Raw genomic sequence first — 25336 nt, forward strand, 5'->3', positions numbered from 1 at the left:
ATTTTAAAATTAAACAGAATTATTCTACTGAACAAAACCAGGGCCGACCCATAAATTACCTCTTAATCGATGAATCCCAAAAAAAATTTCAAAAAATCCGAAACTTTGCTGTCCACCAACAAACTTCGCAGTCGACCCAGGAAATTTCAAGTGGACTCTTCCTTTTCTTCCCCACTTCCGTTGTTTATTACATCCTTTTACTCTTCGCCAACATCTTTTAGAATTCGCCTCGCTCCATTGTTATTGTCGATTTGATACCTATCAACAAGTTCGTTCTTTAGTTCCCAAATCATACCACAACATAATCGTCATAATTTATTGAACATAACATCTTCTTAAATTAATTCTACCAGAATTGTTGACAAAAGCCACTTGAATCACTACTCCGGTTCAAACGACACAAACGACTCCTTGGTTTCTATTGTTGTTTAGGGTTTAATGTTTCATTGTGTTTTTATTATTCATTTTTTCCATTTTATAAATGAAAATGACACTTTTGTAGTTACGAAATTAATACATGGTTTAAAGTCTTTTTACAACAAATTAGTACTATTCTAGTAAGTAACACTTTATATGTGTTAGTCTAGTAATAAACCAAAATATATGCGCTACTTTAGTAATTCTTTCAAAATGAAATATTTTCAAACCTGCTATATTACTTCTAATAATTAGCTAATAAAAAGTATTTTTAAATAAAAATAGCTGGTCATAACGCCCCTAAAGGTATTATATCTAATATATTTTTTTCTATATTTCAAATTTTATTCACAAAAGTATTCTTATATTACTAACCGCACGTTCTAGATATGTTCTTCCTTTTTTTTTTGGACAAAATTCTTCCAAATTTAACAATCTATGAACAAATTAAGCTAGATAAAATTAGTTTTAATAATAAAAATAACTTATATATATATATATATATATATATATTATATTATATTAAGTAATAAGCTAATGATAATGCACCAACTACACACAGAAATATAAGGATCTATATATAGATAAACACAGTAAATTGATAAAAGATTTATTGCCTCTAATTTGGACTTAGTGATAAGAAACCTAATGAATAGGGAAACCCTTTGTGGTGTCCAAGCTTGTGGGGTCATATACAGTCCGTATATGTCGGTACCAGAGGTTTGGCCGTCAAAGGAAGGTGCACAAGAGGTGGCAATGAAGTTTATGGAGATGCCGATGGCAACAAACAACAAAAAGATGATGGATCAAGAAACATATTTGCGGGAGCAGATTACCAAAATCAAAGAGCAAGTATACAAGCTGGCTGTTGAGAATCGGGAGTTACAAGTTAAACGATTTATGTTTGATTGTCTTGAAGGAAAGATATCGGAGTATCATTATGGTGCAAATGACCTTCATGATTTGCATCGCTATATTGATCAATATATCAATCAGCTTACTCAAAGGATGCAAATTCATTTAGAAAATGGTGAGTCTTCTTCTTTCTCTCCTCTTCCTATTGGAGTTGCGGATATAGATCCTCCTGCTCTTGCAGATTTTGCTGTTGGTGTGAATACAGCCGCGGTAAGTGCTACTAGAGAGTTTTGTGCTCATATTCCATACCAAAATATGAATATGAATCAAAATCTGCAAGAACCGGTTCAATATCATACTTTGCATGATTTTTATGGTCATATTCAAGGAGTCTACAATAACATGACTTGGAATCATGATTTGAATTTTGATTTAAATCATAACATGAATTTGAATGTAGATGTGAATTCCAATCAGTAATTGAATCAAGAAAACTCATTTAATGATATGATGCTGGCACAAAATGTGGGTTATGCTGGAGGACATGCTAGAATTCCTTTGATAGATGGAAACCACTACAACTATCACCAACAACCAACTGTTGATCTTGCCATCACCAATCACATGCCTTCCATCACCTCCTCTACCACCTCTACTACTAGTGTTTATGCTTCATACAGTAACAATAATCTTTAATTAAAAGAAGCATATTTTTACTGTAGTTTTCAGTTGTCTGAATTTATGAGTTTTATTTTCTTCATTTCAGAAAAAAATATTTAATGTTGTCTTTATTTTTATTCTTTTTTCAATTAATTGTTGTTGGTTCTACCTGAATGCATTTATCTCGTTTTGATTATTAAGAAATGTATTTGTGCATCATAGCGTATCAATTTTAGTTTTATTGAAGAAGTTTAGTTTTTCGAAATAAAATAATTAGGTTTTTTGAAATATAATAAAACAATTAAGCAGGTACAACCAAAGATGTGGGCAAATTAACTAGAGTTTGTTGTTTCACAAAATATCTTATTCTTATCATCATATTTGCCACCCAAAAATGTGGGCAAGTTTTTTTTTTTTTTTTTTTTTTTTTTTGTGAAGTAGTATGTTTAATCACCATCAATATTAGTTTGACTTTTCAGAAAACGATGATATTTAGTGCTAAAATTCGAAAAATAAAGAGCATGTTAAGTACCCACATTCGTAGACACATTTCAGTGACCAAAATATTTATTACATTTTTGTGGTTTATTCATTATAATTCCTTTAAGTCTGGTACTAAATTCAGGACAATGATTCAATGAAACTACCGGACGTGTTTTTAAAAATAATAGAATTAAATACTCTATTATATTTAATTACACCCAAAAATAAACCAACAACAAACCAATATGCATAGCGGAAGAAATATATACCAAACCAATTCTAATTTATTATGAATATAATATCCATTATAACCAATAAAAATCAGTAAACTAAGACCATCTCCACTAAATAACTTGTATTCACTTGCTTATAATTAAAATAATCATATAATTAATATTACACTAATCAAACCAATCCACTTACAAGTTTAAAAATCCAATCCACTAGAGAACTCCTATCAAAATTTCCTAATCATTAAAATAATAATTTTTAAAAAATTTGTTTATTATTTATCAAATTTTCATAAATTATTAAATAATCCAAGATAACAAAACAATTATTTCAATTACTTAATTACATTAAAAAGAAAACAATTATTTTTACATAATTGGGAAGTATTAGCATCCTCTAGGACCGGAGAGACGACCAACAAAATTGTACTGCAAATTATCAAATTATATAGTTTATACTTTGGCAAGATAGTTTAGGCTCTCAGCATGGAAAGTAAAGATTCATACGTTTGGGTATGTGTCGACTGGAATATCCACCCTGATTGGCTGCTTGACGATGAGACCGGACGAGCTACCGGGAGAGTTTAGCCAATTTGGTGCTGGAGGGTGATGAAACAGATCTCTGCAAAGTAAAAGATAAACCAACAACCTGTTAAAAGTCATTTAAACCTTAACGCATAAGAACCTGTCAAAGATATATATGATTGCAGCATCAAAACCAAGAAGAAAATGAAATACATTTTATCAAATACTTCTTCCACGGAATAAGGGGCAATGTATTACATTGTCGCAACTTAGCAACCAGTAATTTCTTATCCTAATTCATAATATTCATGGAATAATGATAGTGGAATGGAGAGATATCATAGTCTCAACTAAGTTAGTGAATAATAAAAACGTTCACACTAGTTAAAATAGATTGTAACAGACTGCAAACAAAGACTATGCACTAACCTTTGCTATGATCTCTACGAAGGTCACACTTGTGATCTGTATGATATCAAAAAGGTTTTGTATGCATGGATTCCTGTGAGACAACTCAGAATAAGAATTCCAAGAAATTAGTTCTTCATAATAAGATCAACATCTTTTTTTTTTTGCTAACATCTAACTAAACATTTGTTTTTTGTATAAAAGTCCTAGTTCTGACGCAAGAAACAAAGTAGATCTTACGAAGAAGAAAAGAAACTCTAACTATAACAGTATGGCGTAAGCTTGTGACGTTCTGCAAGTATCTCAGAAAGATACTTGCCAACGGAAAAATTGCAAATGATCCAAATCAGTATGACCTTGAGCATACAAGAATACATGAAGTTCCACTCCTTTTCACTTAGCAATCACGTTGATAAGCGTATGTAAGAAAATGTCAGATCTTAAGCAGAGTGGAGTATTTATAGCTTCACGAAGTCAACCATCACAAAACGAAGAAAAAAGCTGATTCTATAAGATATTGAGGCACTAACAATCCATTACCCAATCGAGGCTAGACAAACAGGGTTCCTAGATTTAGATAAATGTTTTAAAATTATAAGCATAAGAATTTTTATAGAATCCAGTACACAATTGCAGTAGTTTGAGCTAAAATAAAGAGCTTAATTTGCAGTGGTGGGTAGATAGCAACTCATATTTGAAGATCCAAATCAGTAGAACAGAGATAGAACAAAAAAAAGAAAACAAGTCAACAACAACACGAAGAAGAATAAGAAAAAAAAAAATATTTAGGTGACTGAGAAGGGTGCAGAGTGAGATGGTGATTGATTTAAATTACTTATCTTGCTCAACGGGGAAAGAAGGCTGTGATCGGAGACCACCACCATAGAAGTTAGGTGACTGAGAAGCCGACGGAGACACAGTAAAAGGCGTCGATACGTAACGAATCTCCCTCCACCAGTAACACCAACACCTCTGCCTCCACCACCACCACCACCAAGTGAAGTCATCATCATCAGCACCACCACGACGGTTGTTACCAGGAGAATTAAACAACTGAATAGAGATAGAAAAGAACAGAGCTGGGCGTAGATTGAGGAAGTGCAGTGGCGGCGGAAAGCCGGAAAAATCAATCATTCAAGGTGAACTAATTGATTTTTATGGAATTTAGGTGTGAATCGCCGGTTACGTCGAGAGGGAATCGCGAAAAAGGAAAGAAGAAAATGAAAAAAAAAAGTTGTATTTTTTATTTATTTATTATCTAACTAAATATGGGTTGCTTCCGTTGCTATCTTCAGAAACGATTCTACGAGAAATAGGTTATATTTTAAGGTTTTTGATTTATTTTTGAACAACAAAAGTATAAAGTAACTTCCAAACTAGGTTCCAATAATAATAACAATCCAACAACATACAAATTAGACCCTAGATAATTCTGCTCTTTATCCCTATGATTTCACGGCACACATTATCTGCACCATATAGACAATGAGATGCGTGAGTATTACCAGAAAAATTTTATGAGGTGATCCTTCCATCTACAAACTATACACACAATCAATCGGAATAACAACCATAAATAAAACATAAACAAATAAGCCAATAAGCAGAACATCTAAAAACAAATTCATCATCTGTAACGCCCGAACCATGCTATGGTTGGACAAGCCAACAAACAGCTACGAGCCACTACGATTGAAACTTTATCAAGTTGGTCTGGTCAAGGTTTGGAAGTGTAACGCCTGCAAACCGGAATCCCGGTTTTGGGTGTGCATTGGTCGATGCAAGGTACTTTTTTGTGGGACAGCTTGGATGGTTTATTACTATTTATAATGAATTGATTATTGGTTTATTGGTTATTGGGTTAATGGTATCGTTTTATATTATTGGTTCAATGAGATTTCATGGTAAGTTGTGTTTCTGTGTATGGTTTTGGATTTTTTTTCTTAGCCTTCTGTTCATGGTAGTGCAATAGTTAGAGGTGGTGCTGTCACGGGTCGTGGACGCGGACGTGGTCGTGGACAAGATCGTGGACTCGGACGTGTTCATGGTAGGGGCAGAGGCCTAGTTGTTAGTGTCACCGTGGACCAGAGTGTGATAGTCGAGGGCGTCGGCGAGTCGCAGAAATTCCAGGAGGGGTCCACCACTTGGCAGATGATGCTCACTTGTGGTGGAGGTCGGTGGCTGCCAGGAGGGTGCAGAGTGAGATGGCTTGGGTTGATTTTGTGGAGGAGTTCAACCGCTAGTATTTCCCTTGAGAAGCACTAGACCATATGGAGTTGAAGCTTCTGCAGTTGTCTTAGGGGACTCGGTTGGTTCGTGAGCTTAATGTGAAATTCAGTCCACTTGTGGTATATGGGGCCGAGAAATGGAGTATGAGGAGTGTCAGGTCAGGAGGTTCATGCCGGTGATTTGAGGGTACATTGTGGAGGGCGGAGTTATACCAGAAGAGCGGAGTTGGTTAAGACCGCAGCTGAGATCGAGGAGAACATTTGGGCACATGTCGTGACGGTTAGTCCAGCGGTTCAGCCGAGAAGGGCTCATCATCATGGAGGTTCTGGCAAGGGCTGCAAGATTGCGCAGGGAACCAAGAGCAAGTGGGAGGCTATGCAGAGACCGAGGGGTGTGGGATACTTTAGGTGCAGTAGCTTGGATCACAAGATGGCGATCTGTCCATAAAGGAGTGGCCCAACGGCAGCTTGAGTGTGTTTTCACTGCAGGGAGTCTGGGCACATCAAGCCCAAGTATCCCAAGTTGCACTAGATGGCGGTGGCAACAGCGCAGCATGGAAAGATTAGGATTAGTTTGTTTATCTAAGACTCGGACTAAGAAACACGAAAGAAACATTAACTTATAGGTCACAAGCAAACCGTCTAAGATCCCTATACTCCATTACTCAACTATCGCAGGCAACGACGCATAGATCAAATCATTTAAAACAGGTTTGATTCTAATCCATGAAGTTCCATAGGTACGTGGTATGTGCTTCCTATGACACGACACACATCTCAGCTAGGTCAAGCACATATGCAAGTTTTAGTGACGCACACACACTTTAGATCATAATTAGTTCATGACGCTAAATTAAAGTATTAAGCAAAGACTTAGAATTAAAGTATATAATAAACAGCATATAAATCTAACAAACCCTAAGAATTGTCACCTAAACTAAGATCATTTTCCCCCTTTGATTATCCCTTTAAACCCAACTAGAAAACTACTCTAGCATGTTTAAGGGAATCATAAAAGCAAGGTTGAATAAACTCATAAACATAAAAGAATAAATAGTAATAATAAGGTTTAGAGATTAATTCTTAAAATCGAGTACAAGATGTAAAGACTTCTCCTTATGAACACTAGTGTATCAAACGAACAAAAGAAAGAGAAAGAGTTGGTGAACTTCAAAGGCTTCAAGGAGAGGAACGAGAGAGAGCTTCTGGTCGTCGGCTGCTCCTCTGGTCGTCTCTTGGCTGCTCCAATGATTACACACTCTAAATCCTAGGGCTTAGATGAGTATTTATAAGGTTTTGAAGGCTTAGGGTTTTGTACGAGTAAAAACATATTTTCTTGTTGAGTGCAGGACAAGGAGCGGCTGAGGAAGATTCTGGACCGTCGTGACTCCTCTGGACCGGGCCGCCGTGAAGGTTGCTAATCGGACCGTCATCAAAGTCCACTTGCTTCAAACTTATCTTCTCGTCGGTTTAATACACTTTCTGGTAACTCTGGCATATCTTCCAACTGACTGAACGAAACAAGTTGATTTCATTTGGAGGAGAACGATGACTCTTCCATCTTTCCATAGACACCAATATCCTCAAAATGTGGGTTCTGGAAGTCCTTTAAAAGTATCCCGTACTGTAAACTCTGAATCTATCCTGAAACGTATTTTCCTTGTCTTTTAGTCTTTTTTGCTATAAAACCTGTAAAACCTTCTTGAAACCTAAATAATGTCATTAAAGCCTTGAAATCATGTAAAACTCTTCCTAAATGCATACTATAACTATAGCTAAAATAGGTAAATTAATGATGTTATCAGTGAGTTTCTGAGAGTCCTTGGACGGGCGAGGGATGTGGATATTCATATAGCGGGGGAGTTGAGGCCAGCGGATTTGATTATCAGTACTGTAGAGTTGTATGATGTTATCATGGGGATGGATTTATTGGGTCGTCATAGGCTACATCAGGATTTTCATCAGGGTAGAGTGGTGTTTGAGCGTCCAGAAGGGAAGTTGGTATTTGAGGGAGTGAGACCGACTTCAGGGAGTCTTGTGATCTCGGACATGTAGGCCGGGAAGATGATCGAGAAGGGGTGTGCGGCCTATCTGGTTACAATTTGGATGTCGGAGTCAGTGGGGCAGTCTACAATTGGCGATATTAGGGTTGTTGAGGAGTTTGAGGATATGTTCCAGTCATTGCAGGAGTTACCACCATCTCAGTTTGATCCCTTAACGATTGAGCTGGAACCGGGGACTATGCCGGTATCCAAGGCGCCTTACAAGAAGGCTCCAGCAAAGAAGCAGTTGGAGGATCTTTTGAGGAAGGGATTGATTCATCCTAGCATTGCACCGTGGGGAGAGCTGATTTTGTTCGTTAAGAAGAAAAACAGGAGTTTCCGCTTGTGCATTGATTATCGGGGTTTGAACTGGGTCACTTTGAAGAATGAGTACCTTTTTCCCATGATCGATGAGTTGTTGGATCAGCTGAGAGGTGCTACTTGGTTCTCCAAGATTGATCCGTCGATATATCATCAGATTACGATAGATGAAGCAAATGTGAGGAAGACTGCTATTAGGATGAGATATGGGCATTATGACTATGTGGTGATGTTTTTGGGTTGCTAACGCATCAGCAGCGTTCATGAGGTTGATGAACAATGTGTTCCAAGAGTTTTTGGATGTGTCTGTTATCATCTTCATTGATGATATTTTGGTGTACTCTAAGAGTTCTGAGGAGCATGTAGTACACTTGAGAGTAATGTTGGAGAAGCTGCTGGAGCAAAAGTTGTATGCCAAGTTGAGCAAGTGCAGTTTCTAGCAGAGGGAGATGGGTTTTTTGGATCACATTGTCTGCAAAGGGAGTTTTTGTGGATCCAAAGAAGATTCACACCATCATGGATTGGCCTAGACTGCCGAATGCCACGGAGATCAGGAGTTTTCTTGGTTTGGCGGGTTACAACAGGAGATTCGTGAAGGGTTTGGCGAGCAAGGAACGACCGATGACTAATTTACAGGGAAGGATGTTCCGTTTGTTTGGTCACGGGAGTGTGAAAAGGGCTTTACAAGCCTGAAGGAGATGTTGACTAATACGCCAGTGTTTACACAAGCATTCAATCCAACATCCACCACACAAAGCATACAGCGAACCCGTACCTAGAACCGTATGGGCTCTGATACCCAACTGAAATAACCCGACCCATTATTTTTTTTTTTAATATCCTAATATCTAGTGATCTCATACTCACTAGCAACCTACCCCAAACAATAACAGCGGATAACCAATAAATAATCCAATAAACCAATAACGAATAAATGAATGACATAATACCAATTCAGCAATAATCCAAAACATAAAAACAAAGTCATAGTACCAGCAATTCTAACATTCGTTATAGACCACTAAGTTCCACTCTAGAATCCTAACAAAGACAGAGAGCAAAAAAACGAATCTCTAGAACATCCTGCTCTTCATAGCCTTGACTCCACGATCACATTTTGCCTTTACCTGCGCCACAACACAAAACAGAGGCGTAAGTATTACTAGAAATATTTAGTGAGGAAATCATTCAATCTACTTGGCTATTATACACACAAGCAATTGAGATATCTCTAACCAAAAAACAACAAACAAGAAACAAACCAGGACAACTGCATCGATCGACACTGATTGGGGTTGCATCAACCGATGCAACCCTCCATCGACCGATGCAATACTCGCCTACATCGACCGACACCAACACTGCATTGATCGATGCATGTTTGACATTTCACGAAATCCCTAATTGCATCGACCGACACCACTACATGGCATCGACCGATGCTCTTAGGTCAAATTGCACCGTCCTCACATTAAATCGATCGATGCACATGCCGAGCATTGTCTTCCCCGAAGCTCCTCACCAGATCTCCGTACCTAAACCACCAACACACGATCCAATGCCACAAAAGAGCCTCTCAAAGCCCCAAGTGACCCATAAATATTCTAACAAGCCAAGGAATCAACCACATAACACATAAACAAGAAAATCAGAGAAATCTCAAGCTTAGATAAGCCATGTTCTTGTACTCACCTTTGCCAAAGAAGAATCTGACCCTACACCAATGACTCTGCGCTCCTAACAAGCTCCTACAACAATCCCAGCTACAGATCTCCCAAAGAACAGCCAAAAATCACTAAACTCTCAGGAACGCTTAATAACTTCTTTCTCTCTTTCTTTTTCCTCTCAAAAACGGCTAATTTCCACTAATGACGACACCAACTCGACTTAAGGGTTTCCTAATCCCAAAACACAGCTAAACACGTGTGTAACTTAAGTCGTCCCGCACAAAACCGACCTTGCATCGACTGATGCAACTCCTTCATCGATCGATGAACATCCCAAACTAGGAATCCGGTTCGCGGATGTTACAATGCGTCGGTTATAGAAGTGATACAAAGTATGAGCTTTTGACTCTTGCGTCAAAAATTAAAATCATCGTAAACTCAATAAAACCGATGAAATTATATTGACGTATAAGTTAACGTCAATTGATCAACCGAAGCCAATATAATTTGCATCGGACATTGTTAAGTCAGTTTGAAAACCGACGTCAATACTTTTGTGCCATTTAGTAACCGACGTTATCATAAATATAAAACGTCGTTAAAAGCCGGTTATCTTATAGTGAGGGGTGCGTCAGTCAATGCAAGGGGGTCTGCTTCGATCGACACAAGGAGTTTGTCGGTCGATGTAACCTTCGCCAGGTGTCTGTGTCGATCGAGGGTGTCAGTCGACATAAACCTGTCAGCAGGCGGCTGACTTTTGCTGTTCCTAGTTTGATTGTTATTTATTTCTTGTTGATTGGAGATTCTCAATTGCTTGTGTGCATAGCCTAGTAGATGGGAGGATTGCCTCACTGAATATTTATGATAATACGCACGCGTCTTAATTGTTGTTTCTGATGCAGGTTAAGGCAAAGTGTTATCGTGTAATCAAAGCAGTAAAGAGGAGAATGTTCTAGAGGCTTGATTATTTGTTCTATGTTGCTGTTAGGTTGCTAGAATGAAACATAGTGGTCTTGAATGGTTGTTTAGGTTGCTGGTTCATTGTTCTATGACTTGGTTATGCTATTTGGTATTGATGGTTAGATGTTATGGAATTAATAATGGTTATTTGGTTTAATGTTTGGTTATTTCCGCTGTTTGGTTTGAATGTGGTTAGGAGGATAGTGAGTATGGGATCACTAGTTTAATATTATATTTAAAAAAAACGGGTTGGGTCGTTTCACTCCGACATCAGCCAAACCATGCCCCAAACATCAAAAATAACAGGCACACAAGAGAAAAATCAACCACACAATTACATAAAGAGAGATTTAATCGCTTATATTAGTTATAGTAGTGCACTCACCTCTAAAACACAAAGTGTCTAACAAAGAGAACGACACATACAGCCACATCAGCCTCCTAACCGTCACCACACACTCAAATCTCCTTCTCCACAAATCTCTCAAGAACATGCACATAAAACTCTCTTTTCGATCAAATAAAATCTCAGGAAACTTTCTCTCTTCTCTTTCACAAAGGAGAAATAAAAAGAGACTCCTAAAACCCTAAATGTTGAGACTCCCCTCTTAAACTGAGTCCTAAAGTTTTCTTTCAACCACACCAAACCGGAGAAACATAAATCAAACAACAATCCAAATCAGCTTATGGTGGCAAGCAATACCACCTACCACCTATGGTGTCGATTGATACCCCCAACCAAAAACCAGTTCGCGGACGCTACATTTTTTCTTTGTTAACTAGTCACTTTTAATATCGTCGGTTTTTATTTGAACAAATTAGCAACAAAAACACAAGTGAATATTATTGACAACAAAATAGAAACTGATAGTAAAAATATAATGTAAGTGTATGTGGGCAAGCTCAAGTTGAAGATGAAGTTTAGGAAGCTGTACAAAATATGTTTGCACAAGCTTCTGTCTTGGCACATGCATCTGATGTATGCTCAAGCCTCTGTCCTACAAAAGAGCATCAAAGACCTGTTGATCTTGTCTGTATGTCTCGGTTTTGAAGATTTATGAAGATATATTTAAGGCACGTTTTGGGATATTACTTGGAGTTAAAACACGAAGAAAAATAAAGCTTGAAGATATTTAGAAGATTTAATGGGATTAGAAAATATTCGTTTAACAAAGAATAAAGTTAAATGAAATATTTCCTCTTGATTTTAGGAAAGTTGTTAACCTTGGGAGAGACACGAAATCCCTTAAATATAGAGAGTCTAGGACTTAGAAACTTATCTCTCTAGAACGTGAAAAAAAGAGGAAAAATCTTGTAAGCCTTTTGACAAAATGGAAACTGATAGTAAAAATATAATACAAGTACTCGATCTAGGTAAATTTTTGTTATAAAAATCATATACTTTATAAATTGTGCAAACTTTTAAAAAAAATAATAATAAAGAAATCAGGTAAACATTTTAAAATATATAACCACATTATATAAAATATGCTTTAGACCTCATACATTCTAGGACTGGCCCAGTGTACGAACCTTGAATCTACTAATGTGTAAATAAACTGTTCTATAGATTGACGCAAGTATTTATTGTTATATTGGAATGTGATAAATTCAGAAGGTTTTCTAAAATACAAAAGGTTGAATTTGTGGGTAAATCTTATTTTTTATTATAGATTTCTAAACAATATTTAATGTTCTGTTTGGAAGATTTACATACTATTTATTGGCATATTTGATTTTTAAAGTTTTGGAAAGATATCCAAGTCTAAATAGAAAAGGTTGAATTGGTGGGAAAATCTTATTATTTTGAATAGATTTATATTTTCTAAATACTAATTAACTTTTTCTGTTACTTATTCTAAATATTTACATAAGTATTTATTGTCACATTGAATTTTAATGGATTTCTAAATATTAGTTTATATCAACAGGTTGAAATTTAAAATCATTATGAATTATCAAGTTTTTATAAATCTTATATACATTTCCAAATTAATTAACATATACAAAAAAATGCCCTCTTAAGATAATTTAATTTTTAATTTATTTTTGAACAACTTTTTAAAAATATATTTAAAGATATGTAAGGTATGTGTGTCTTAGTAGTGAAATTAACCCCGAAATAATATATTTCCCTCTGTTTGATTGGATTTTTAAGGCATCCAATTAAGAATAATGATTGGATAAGAAAAAAAATTATTAAAATCAGCCCTATTACCCACGTTTTCTATACAACTAGATGAGGACCCGCTCGATGTGCGGGTTTAAAATTTTATAAATTATATTAAAATTTGTTGTACGTTATTTATAAATTTTATTTTTGTTATAATACACTAATTTATATCCATTTACAAATCAGTTATGTATGTTACCATTTAAAGTATATTTTTTTATATCTAAATATACTCTGAATTACAAATATATTCACCCACCTAGGAAATGTCTGTATGAACTGAACACATTAAGCCAACTATTTTACTTTCACTTCTGCATAGTTTTTAAATTACTAAAATTGTTGTCTAAAAAAACATTTCGAATAAAAAATGCATTACATAATATACTGATCAATGATGTATCATCATAATAGTGTATGATCACATAGAAAAAACCGCAGATCCATCCTCATCTCTTATGGAGAGAACCTTACGTCCAACCTCCTCCACCATAGAGAGAACCTTGGCTCTGCCTTCCTCACTTGGGGAGATAACCTTGCGTCAAAAACCTTGTGTCCAACCTTTTACACCATTGAGAGAATCTCGGCTCTGCCCTCCTCCTGTTTGGAGAAAATATGTTCACGTCTTTTTTTTATCTCAAAATGGCTTGCTCCGACAACCACTAAAAGTAAAAACTTTTTTCTAACGTCACAAATTTTTTTTGATAGTAACTAATGTTAAATTTCCCAGTATATTCGTGGAAATTTCTTTGACACACCATGATATAGCCCCTGTCTCTGTAACGCCTCAACCGCCACCTTGCTTAGTGAGCCCATGTCCACTCTCAGTCTATAGACTCACCTTCCTAAGTGGGCCCTACATCTATTTCGATGGCCGGTTTGTTACGTGGGAAGCTTTAAAAACTTGTTTGCCGATCCTACAAATTAACAAATGATCCTTTTCTGTGTTTTGTTCTCACTCGCACAGTTCCGACAATCACTTCCAGGAAGATCACCCATCATGAAATTCTCTCAGGACCCTTGACCGGAAAAATAAGTGCATTTTGGTGATATGTAGCTAAAATCAATTCTTTTAAACCTTTCCGCAAACCAGGGTGTCACAGTCTTTGAGCTCATATGGATCTATCAACAACAATATATGTTTTCCAATATATCTATCTATGTTTGTTGTAAGCTTGTGTTTGATTAGCCTATTTTATCCATTCATTATGTTGATAAGCTTCTACTCGTTATCTCCCTTTGGAATTGAATGAATAATGGTAATAATTATGTTTGCAAAATAAAGAAGAGTTTATGACCAACCAATCAAGGTTGAAAAATTAGAAGAAAATTAATTCGACATAATTAAAAAAACAATATAAAATTATAAGCAAGGTATACATGAATCCCAAGTAATTCAAAGATGAAAATATAAATTAAATAAAATAATCTAAAAATACTACAATAAATGTTTAAAAATACAGTATTAAGAAAAGTAGACGCATATATTATTATTTTTTTGGGTCAACATATTAATCTTACATATTCCCAACTGAAAAAGGAGAAAGTAGAAGAAAATTTTGGTTTAAATAAATAAGAAAAATTTAACTTCCCATTAAAAAAAATTCTCAATTAAAAAAAGTTGAAAGTAGTGTTCTTGAATAACTTAAAATTAAAAATAATTAAATAATATTGTAATTTCGAATTTAATATATATATATATATATATAATCTTCTTATAACTATTTTAAAAACTTTGTATTTTTTATAAATTCTGTAACTTTTGATAATTATCTACTTACATTATTAATATTTTTTTAAAACAAAATATTTTATTTTTGTTGTAATGAAATTCATCCTATTAAATATTAATTTTTACACATGTCAAAATCTAAGATTGATAACTTGACACATGTCAAAATCTTGTTAATGGCTAACTTTCAAAACCCAACTTTATATAATAAGATTGTCAGTTCTTGTTAATACCCACACTTTTGCATATCAAGGAAAATTAATAGTTGATAAAGTGGGTAGTAATAAATATATTTTAACAGGAAAAAAAAATCTATTCAGACTCCTTGATAGTAAACTAGAAAAGAAAAAAATTAGTAAATAAAAGTAAAAACAATTACCCATAGTTGAATAGTAAATTTACTTCTATAAATATAAATATTTCTTTCCATTCAGTTATTACCAATTATGATATCTTTTACAAGGTATGATATAGATTTGTATATGTTTGAATTGTGATAAATTTTCTTTTCTTTTTTTAATTGTGATAAAATTTCCTTATCTCAAACAATCAGATTATATATATATAAGGAGCACTAGTCCCTTCATAAAATATAACAAATATCAAAAACAAAAGCAAAATAAAAAAATAAAAAAAAAATAATGACGAGAAAGAAAGTGAAAATGGCTTTCATTGAAAATGAGACAGCAAGAAAATCAACATTCAAGAAAAGAAAAAGAGGTGTTCTGAAGAAAGCTCATGAGTTGGCAACTCTATGTGACGTCCCCATCTGTGTTATCGTCAACAGTGCGTACGAGTCGAACCCGGAGGTGTGGCCATCGAGAGAGGCGGCTGACAAGGTTGTGTCCCAGTGGATGATGATGTCGGTGATGGACAAGACCAAGAAGATGGTGAACCAGGAGACCTTTCTCAAACAAAGGATCACCAAAGCCACAGAGTCTTGGAGGAAGGCATGGAGAGAGAATAAAGAGCTGGAGATGAAAAACATCATGTTTGATTGTCTTAGTGCCAGAACTTTGGTTTCTCATCTCCCGAAAAGTGATCTTCGAGATTTTAGTTCTGTCATTGAACAATATCTCAAAGATGTTAATCGTAGGATGGAGATTCTGAAGAGGAACGATGATGAATCATCTTCGTCCCTAGTTCCTATTGATGTCGCTACAACATCAAGTGTCATGCCTATGATTGAGATGGGATCTTCATCTGTTGGATTTCATGAAAAGATTCAGAACACCAATATGGATTTGGATCTGAATAAGAAACAGTGGTGATCAGAATTTGATTGTATCTTAAGTTTTTGTTACTTAAATTTTCAATAAACCTTTATATTTGAGTTATGTTTGTTTTAGTTACATGTTTGGGTTGATCTTGACATGTTGTTGTATTTTGTCATGAATGAAATTTCATTTTCTCTATTTAATAAATGTTTTGCCCATGATGTTATCTTGCTAACGAAGTTATTTATTAAACTTTACCCATAAAAACGATCGAAGTTGGATAAACTCTTACATCAAATAAGTACTTAAAACATGTTTATCAGTGAATCTAAAAATCAAGAGCTAGGATTATGAGAGACAATTTTATTAATCCCCAACTTTTGGTTGTTTTCTTCAATGTTTCATTAATTTAATTAAGGATATATAATCTTCAAAACTATAAAATAATTTTTAAAACTGTCAGTATCTTCGGGTTGAATATGATTTTGTAAACCAGAGAAAATGAAAGTCAAATTTAAAACTTTTATAAAGGTTTACTAACACTAAACTAAAACTAATTTAGCTAAGTTAACGTAAATAGGAACTAATCTCGCCAAAAAACAAAGAAATTACAAATTCTCTTGGCAATTTAAAAAGTAAGATTGACCAAAACATGTAAATCGAGATTTTTACAATTCTTTACTATGTTTTTTTATAAAAAAAAAATATTTATTCTATAATTTTTTTGGGCTAAGTTAACGTAAATAGGAACTAATCTCGCCAAAAAATAAAAAAATTACATATTCTCTTGGCAATTTAAAAAGTAAAATTGACCAAAACACGTAAATCAAGATTTTTACAATTTTAAACCATTTTGAATATAGAAAAATTATTATATTTTAATTACTATAAAAATCAAGATTTGTTAGTTTCTACAATAATTTCTTTATTTTTGAATTATAATAACACACGATCGTATATTCACAAAATACACACATTTTTAAATATTTTTATATAGGGAAAATCCCACAAAAAAACCTCAAAGTGACACCAGCTTCCAGTTTAAACATTGAAGGTTTTGTACTTCCACTTTTATACCTTAAAATGATAATATTGCTAATATAATACCCTAAATTAGCTTATATGTTCGTGACATCACAAAATTTAACAGAATTTCAGCATCTGTTAACAGAACTGTTAACAAAAGTTATCTCAGTTTAATTATTCGATTTATTGGCCACGTGCATCTGTTTTTTTTTTTTTTTAATACTACTACATAAAACAAAATTTTAAATAAACTACAATTATTAAAAATGCTAAAATCCCCAAATCGTTTTGGGGGAGTTCATAAAAAAAAAAAAGACTCGACGAAAGAGAGAGACGTAGAGTAGAGAAAAGGAGAATCAAAGAATATAGCATTCCACTGATCGAAATGGGGTAAGAATTGTTTCAGCCTATCAGTTTTAGTTGATTATTACTGTTTATGATCTTCCCAATTGATTAGAAAGATTTCTGGGTTTCTGATTTTGACTTTTGCGATGTAATGTATCGATTGAATTCGTGTTTCTGGGTTTGAGTGGGTGGTTTCGTATGAAAATTGCAAGTGTTTTCATTTTTTTTTCCTTTTTACGAGACTAGAGATTGATGTTCTGCTTTTTTTTTTTCATTTTGTTATTATACAGTGAGGAGATGATTAAACTAACAATCCACTATGGTGGAGAAATGAAGAAAGTAGAAGATGATTACAACTATCTTCATGAATTAGGTTGTAAAATTGTCTTCTGGAAATTGGCAGAGGTTGGATGGATGAAGTTTGAAGACTGCTGTAGGTCTGAATGTGTTAAGGCCCCAATAAGTATCATTTGGTTCAAAGATGCAAGAGAGGAGATGAAGATGTTGCAGTATGTGTTTGATAGCTCAAATTTTGACATGCCCGAGCTACATTCTTCTGCAAAATCAACAGGTGAGATTGATGTATTTATTGAGCATGGTTGTCCAGATCATTTGATTGGTTCTGTTGATGGAACAAGTATAATGGCTGAGGGGATGGGAGAAAAAGGATATGAAGCTGATGAAGATGAGAGGATGGAAGAAGAAATGGATTATGAATCAGGTAATGATGATGACAGGCCGCCAAAGGAAGAAGATGACCCTGAGGAATCTGAAGATGAAACACATGTAGTTGAGAAAGAGGTTGATAACAATGAAAAAGAAGTAGTTAGTGGAACTGATATGTTGAATGAGAATCAGAATGAAGGTAAGGGTCAAACAGAGATCGATGATGGAGATGACGTTGTGATAGATGCAGGAAATGGGGCTAATGATGATAGGTTTCAGACAGTGTTTGACGAAGGTACAAAGACAACTGCAGAGTTTGATGAAGCTATGCGTAAATTGGCTGAAGAAGATGCAAAAAAAAAAAGACGAAGAAGAAGAAGAAACAGATCCAGAGTTTGGCTTAGAGGATGTAAATTATCCAGATACTCCAATAGAGTCAGAAGAGGAGTGGGAGCAATGGAAGAATCCACAACGAGAAAAAAGAAATCAGAAGTATCATGGAGATTTAAATACGAAGCCCTATATCTGGTTGTTTCAAACATTCAACAGTGGATTAGAGTTTAAAGATCAATTATTACGTTATTCTTTGAATACTCAATATGATATAAAGATGGCCAGGTCAGAAGCAAGTAGGATAGCTGCCATTTGTCGCACAAAGAAGTGCAATTGGAGAGTGTATTGTTCAGTGGAGCCTAGATTGAATAAGTGGATGGTGAAGGTATGTCACTACAAGCACAATCATGGAAAATCAAGTTGGGTATCAATGTTGAAACAAGGTGTGATTGGAGGGTTGTTTAGAGAAGAGATAAGAAGGAATGTTAACTTACCAGCTGCAGCGATAAAAGACATTATCAAGGAACGCTATGACATTGTTGTTAACATATCAAAGTGCTACAAAGGAAGACGAATTGCTCTAGATTCAGTCCTTGAAGCTCAATCAATACAATTTGGCAAACTATGGGATTATGAGAAAGAGCTTAGAAGGTCTAACAAGGACATCACTACTGAGATATTAACAGTTGACATCAATGGTAGACAACAATTTAATGGTTTCTACATTTGTTTTAAAGAGTTTCGGGAGAGTTGGTAGAAGTGTTGTAGACCTGTGATTGGCTTGGATGGTTGCTTTTTGAAGTGGGATTTAGAGGGTGATTTACTTGCAGCTATTGGTAGAGATGCAGATAACAAGATGTATCCAATAGCTTGGGCAGTTGTAACAGGGGAAAATAAAGATACCTGGGGCTGGTTTTTGCAGAAGCTTAAGTTGGATTTAAACTTGGGAATTGGCAAAAATCTTACCATCATTTCTGATAAACAGAAGGTAACATTTTGTTTTACTTTGGAAATTTATTTAAGAAAATTATTTTGATTGACAATTCCTAAACCTTAATGTCCTGACAACTATTTCAGGGTCTTGTTATTGCGGTTGCTGCTGAACTTCCTCAAGCAGAGCATCGTATGTGTGCAAGACATATTTATGCTAATTGGAAGAAGTCTTTCAACAGGTCAGAGTATAAAAACTTGTTTTGGGGTGTTGCTTACAGTTACCATGAAGGAGAATATGAAAAAAATATGCAGATGGTACATGCATATGATCCTGCTGCATATGAGGCGTTGCTTGTGATAGAGCCAAGAAGGTGGTGTAGAGCATTTTTCAACCCGGAATCTCATTGTGCTGATGTCCACAACAATCTCTCAGAAGCTTTCAATAGGACTATTAAAATGGCCAGAACAAAGCCTGTTATAACAATGTTGGAGGATATACGAAGACAAGCTATGACAAGGATATCTCGCAGGTGGTTAAAAGCATACAAGTTAGACTCTCATCTCACACCTATCACACTTGCTATATTGGAGAAAGCAAGAAAGGATAAGAAGTATTGTAATGTATTGCAAGACATTACGCAGCAGCAAATACTTGTATGAAGTTACAGAGTTCAACATTGGTTATTCAGTTGATTTGGCAACACATCAATGTGCATGTCGCCGATGGGATTTGACAGGTATTTTCTGTGAACCTGAATTTGAGTTTAATTTTTTGATGATATTAATATAAGTCTCATTAACTATGTTTGTTAGGCATACCATGCAAACATGCTGTATGTGTTTTAGACGACAATCAAGATAATCCAGAGAAGTATGTGGCTGATTATTACCAATCCTCTTACTTGAAGAACACATATGTGGATAATATAAAACCTGTCAATGGTGAGCAACTGTGGACGAAAACATGGAAACCTCCCCATTGGGATCCCTAATATTCGCAAGCCAAGAGGTAGACCAAAGAATCGTGACAGAAAAAAAAGAACCTTTTGAATCACTCCAAAATGCAGGAAAATCAACTAGACATGGGAGGATACCACATTGTAGCCAATGTGGTCAAGCTGGTCATATTAAAAGTGGTTGTAAAAATGAAACTGTTGTTGTGGAGGGACCAAAAAACAGACGTGGTAGACCTCGGAAACTTCCATTAGTTGAGGTACTTTCTCTCTCTTTTTTATTTGACCAATGCTTGATAATTGGTTTTAAATTTTCTCTGTTTTATTTGTGTGAATTAGGTTCAGCCACTACGTCAACCAAAGACAAGGAAACCTAGAGCCAATTCAGCTGTTAGCTCTCATCCATTACCAACCACTGAATCCACCACAATCGATCAAACTTCTTCTGCAATTAGCTCTCAACCGTTTCAACCGAATCAATTATCTTCTGCAGTTCATGCTTCTTCAAGTACACCACAGCCTTCAGTCTCCTCCAACAAACCAAAAAACAAGAAGCGTGGACGACCTTTAAAGACAAGAAAAGTGGAAAATGTTTCAAGAGGAGTTGGAACATTTTATAGTCCATTCACAGGTCGGCCATTTCAAGTGTTTGGAGACAAGGTGTATGATATGTCTAACAATGACCATCAACCTCCTCTTTGAATGTTCATGTCTTTCAGTTTCAGTTTTGGGATGAAAACTTTATGGTTTTTGTGTTGTCAATTTTAGATTTTGGGACAAAATATGTTTTTTTAAACAAGTTCTGGGAATTTTTTACTATGAATTATGTGTGTTTTATATTTATTTATTGTTTTTTTTTCCCTAAAGTTTTCCAGATTATCTATTCTAATTTATATAAAATAACATTTTATTAACACAAACAACGTTAACTACTGTTAACTGTTCTGTTAACAAATTAAAATTTCCGTAAAACTTCTGTTAACTTTTGTGATGCCACGAACGTGTAAGCCAATATGGGGTATTATAGTAGCAATATTATTACTTTGAGGTATAAAAGTGGAAGTGCAAAACTTCTAAGGTTTAAACTGGGAGCTGGTGTCACATTGAGGTTTTTTTGTGGGATTTTCCCTTTTTATATATCAACATTGAATAATTAAATATTATTATCACTCTATTTTATATAAGATTTCTGTTTTACAGTACACGTCTTAATAAATTTTATGAAATTATATCTAAATAATATCAGTCACATATAATATAATAAATAACGTAAATAATATATCAAGGCAATGAGTAATTCTTGGATCACAAACAAGGTTTGAGGAAGACAACTTAATTAACAGCAATTTTGGTAATTTTTCTTTTGTTCAACATTTCTTTAATTTAATTATAGGAATTAAATCGTCAAAAAATTAATATGTACTAATTTAAAAAATCGTCATCTTATTATTTTTGACCAAATAAATCATCTATTTTGCATAGATTTTGCTGAACTACAGCTAGTGAAAAGCAAATTGAAAAATCTATTAATTTTGACTAACATTGAAGCTATATTTGGTTAAGTTTAACGTGAACAAGAACTTCTCTCGCCAAAAACAAAATTACAAATTACCTTGGAAAATAAAACTCTTAGAATTTTAATGGCCAAATCACTGAAGTTTCATTTTTTTAGTTTGATATTTTTTGTGAATTGAAACAGCAGACAGAATTTGTATTCACAAAAACATAAATTTTTTAAGTTTCTCATTAATCTTCTATAAACCTTGTTAGTATCAAAACCGAATAACTACGTACATTCATTATATTTTTATAATTTAATAGTTTCTACAATAAATGTCTTAATTTACACAAAACATAAATATGTATTTTGATAAATGTCTTAAATTACAGAAACATAAAATTGTATGTCGTTTATAATCTATTAAAATATGATAAAATATCCTCCCTCCATTTTTTATAGAATGATTTCCTGAGTTTATCACACATATTAATAAGAAACATTTAATGTTAACTTTTTTTAATTCATTTGATTTACAAATAACACCACATTCAAGAAACTTATATTAACTCTATTCTATATTATAATTATTATTTAATAATAGACCAATTAAATGTAGTTATCTAATTGTAATTAATTATCAAGTAAAAAGAAATGTAATAATTAGGGTCTAAAATCAACGATCGGTAGTGTATACAAACATATATAAACGATCGAAAAGTTTTTATTAGTAAAACTTAAAATCACATATTAGGTTTCCAAGAGAAAATTTTCATTAATGAACGGGGAGCCCGTTGCACGTTTTTTTTGTTTGGCCGGCCTATCTTCATAAGTATCCCCTATTGTCAAAGTAAGTGATGCTAGTTCTAGAGCCATTGATAGTCCAATTTAATACTATGTTAAACTGATTAACATTATAATAAAATTAAGTCAAATTTAACATAAATACGATTTTACCTCATCAAAAAAAAAGATACAAATTCTATTGAGAAATAACATTTTAAGATTTTTATTGTCCTAAATGCTTAAAATAAGTGTTTTAAAAGTTTTCTATTTAATTTATGTTTGAAATTATATTAATGAACAATATGTTCATATAATAGACATGTTATAAAGTTTTTCCTCTTATAAATATTTTATAAACCATATTACATATCAATATTAAATAAATTAATAAAAATTTACAAAAAATAGAATTAATAAAATAAATATATATATCAATATTAATGGCTTTTTCAGAAAACATAAAATTGTATTAAAATAAAATCCTTATAACAGTTAAATAAACAAAATAATATTTTCTCTATATATTTAAAAAGAGACATCAATTCTTACATGTCAAACTAATAACTATTCTCAGTTTTTTATTTTTCTTTGCTAAGTTAGACTATATCGATTTTTAAACACTTTTATTCCATAATATTTATCTTTATTATTCGAAAATAATTGCAAACATGTATAAATATTAACTAGAACTTATGAAAATTACATATTTTAAGTTTTTAAATAGTAAAAGCTTCCCTTATAACCCTTATAACACTTTTATTTAACAATTAAATGCATTTCAACACCATGCAATTTTTTCACATGTATAACTTCTGAGACTAATTTCAGTACTTCTGATTTATGAATTGCCTGTGATAAATGTTAGGTTCTTAGCACATGAGTTTTGTGTACGGACCTTATTGGTGGGCAGGTTGAAGTCCCACTCTCACATTTTTTTGATTCTGGAGCAACTCATTGCTTCATTACCCTGGAGTGCGCCGAAAGCGCCAATATCAAAGGAGATCCTAGAAAGCAGTTGGGAGTTGTTAGATTCGCGGGAGGCCAGTTTCTAAGGGTGTTTGGATGGGCGAGAGGTGTTGATATTCAGATTGCAGGAGAGTTGATGCTAGCAGATTTGGCTATCAGCCCCGTGGAGTTGTTTGATGTCATCCTTGGTATGGATTGGTTGCATTGATACTGAGTACATATGGATTGTCATCAGGGTAGAGTAGCATTTGAGTGTCGAAGAGAGAAGTTTGTATATCAGGGAGTGAGGCCGACTTCGGGGAGTCTGGTTATGTCGGCTGTGCAGGCAGAGAAGATGATCGAGAAGGGGCTATAGGCCTATCTAGTTACAATTCCAATGTTGGAGTCAGTTGGGCAGTCTATGGTTTGAGGTATTTGGGTTGTTGAGGAGTTTGAGGACGTGTTCCAGTCGTTGCTGGGGTTACCATCATCTTGGTCTGATCCCTTCACGATTGAGATGGATCCAGGGATTTACGGCATTATCCGAGATGCCTTACAGGATGGCTCCAGCAGAGATGGCATAGTTGAAGAAGCAGCTGGAGGATTTGTTGAGCAAGGGATTCATTCGTCCTATCATTTCAGCGTGGGGAGCACCGGTATTGTTCATCAGGAAGAAGGACAGGAGTTTCTGCTTGTGCATTGATTATCGGGGTATGAACCGGGTCAGTGTGAAGAACAAGTACCTTTTCTCAGGAACGATGAGTTGCTGGATCAGTTGAGAGGTGCTACTTGGTTCTCTAAGAATTATATGGCGTTGAGTTACCATCATATTCCGATAGATGAGGCAGATGTGAGGAAGACGGGTTTCAGGACAAGTTATAGGCATTATGAGTTCATGGTGATGCCTTTCGGCTTGACTAATGCACCAGCAGCTTTTATGAGGTTGATGAACTGCGTATTTCAGAAGTGTTTGAATTTTTTTATCATTATTTTCATCGACGATATTCTGATGTACTCCAAGAGTCATGAGGAGCATGCGGTGCATTTGAAAGCATTCTGGAGAAGCAGCGGGAGCATAACTATTTGCTAAGTAGAGTAAGTGCATTTTCTTGCAGAGAGATATGGGATTTCTGGATCATACTGTTTCTGCAGAATGATTTTCTGTGGATCCGAAGAAGATTTATCATAGATTGGCCTAACCACAAAATGTCACGGAGATCAGGAGTTTTCTTGGTTTGGCAGGGTACTACAGAAGGTTTGTTAGGGATTTTGCGAGCAAGGCACGACGGATGACTAGGTTGACTAGGAAGGATGTTTCTTTTGTGTGTTCACTGGAGTGTGAAGACGGTTTTGCAAGCCTGAAGGAGATTCTGACTACTACACCAGTGTTAGCATTGCAAGAGCAGACTAAGCCTTATGTGGTTTATGCAACCTATAGCATTATAAACAAAGAGGCATTACTCAACAAACAACACAAGGTTTGAAAGAAAAGGCCGGGGTTTAAAGGTATGGCAAGGGATTGGGTCAAATAAATAGAGAGAGAGATTCTTAACCCAAAATTAAGTTCCATGAGCTAGCATTCATAGCCCATAAGCAATATATTTTAAAGATCAAATTAAATTCCAAATAATATAGAGATGCAGCAATGATCATACAAGCTTCACACAAGAAGAAGATGCTTTCAAGTGACACAATGCTTTAAGCTTAGATTCTTCATTTTTTACCAATGATTAAACAAGCACCAATGAACTATAAATGAGGGCTGTGGGTTCAATCCTAAGACTCTACTTCAAACATGGCAAATTCATCAACATTCCAAATGCAAAATGCATACTATATGCTTCTAGACTCAATCCTGAAGACAATAATAAATATGCAAAACTACATGCATTTGTTTTTGATTTTTTGAAAATTTTCATTTTTTTTTATTTTT

The 25336-nt window shown here is 34.5% G+C and overlaps 1 protein-coding gene and 4 pseudogenes across 3 annotated transcripts; all 5 read left to right on the plus strand.

The window, feature by feature from the left end:
• Positions 1-1065: 1065 nt before the first annotated feature.
• On the plus strand, positions 1066-1752 carry LOC147919198 (agamous-like MADS-box protein AGL36 pseudogene; annotated as a pseudogene).
• A 4191-nt stretch (positions 1753-5943) lies between these two features.
• On the plus strand, positions 5944-8609 carry LOC109131211 (uncharacterized). The gene is made up of 5 exons (XM_087503890.1): positions 5944-5972; positions 6023-6214; positions 7612-7807; positions 7862-8210; positions 8425-8609. Exons 1-5 carry the CDS (start codon positions 5944-5946, stop codon positions 8607-8609), a joined length of 951 nt encoding a protein of 316 aa, XP_087360016.1.
• Positions 8610-15288: 6679 nt separating this feature from the next.
• On the plus strand, positions 15289-16125 carry LOC147919199 (agamous-like MADS-box protein AGL80 pseudogene; annotated as a pseudogene). The gene has a single exon (XR_015592439.1). The product of XR_015592439.1 is annotated as an agamous-like MADS-box protein AGL80 pseudogene (transcript).
• A 1465-nt stretch (positions 16126-17590) lies between these two features.
• On the plus strand, positions 17591-20011 carry LOC147919200 (uncharacterized; annotated as a pseudogene). The gene is made up of 2 exons (XR_015592268.1): positions 17591-19276; positions 19366-20011. The product of XR_015592268.1 is annotated as an uncharacterized LOC147919200 (transcript).
• A 19-nt stretch (positions 20012-20030) lies between these two features.
• LOC147919201 (uncharacterized) lies at positions 20031-20973 on the plus strand (annotated as a pseudogene).
• Positions 20974-25336: the final 4363 nt, after the last annotated feature.

The sequence above is a fragment of the Camelina sativa genome, chromosome 20 (genome assembly GCF_030686135.1).
Source record: "Camelina sativa cultivar CO46 ecotype springtype chromosome 20, ASM3068613v1".
Lineage (NCBI taxonomy): Eukaryota > Viridiplantae > Streptophyta > Magnoliopsida > Brassicales > Brassicaceae > Camelina > Camelina sativa.

Excerpts from the sequence above, each read along its gene's own strand:
- LOC109131211 (XM_087503890.1), top strand. The coding sequence starts at position 5,944 with ATGGAGTATGAGGAGTGTCAGGTCAGGAG. Across the intron at positions 5,973-6,022 it reads GAGGAGTGTCAGGTCAGGAG|AAGAGCGGAGTTGGTTAAGA; the intron begins GTTCATGCCGGT and ends GAGTTATACCAG. Across the intron at positions 7,808-7,861 it reads AGCGTCCAGAAGGGAAGTTG|GCCGGGAAGATGATCGAGAA; the intron begins GTATTTGAGGGA and ends TCGGACATGTAG.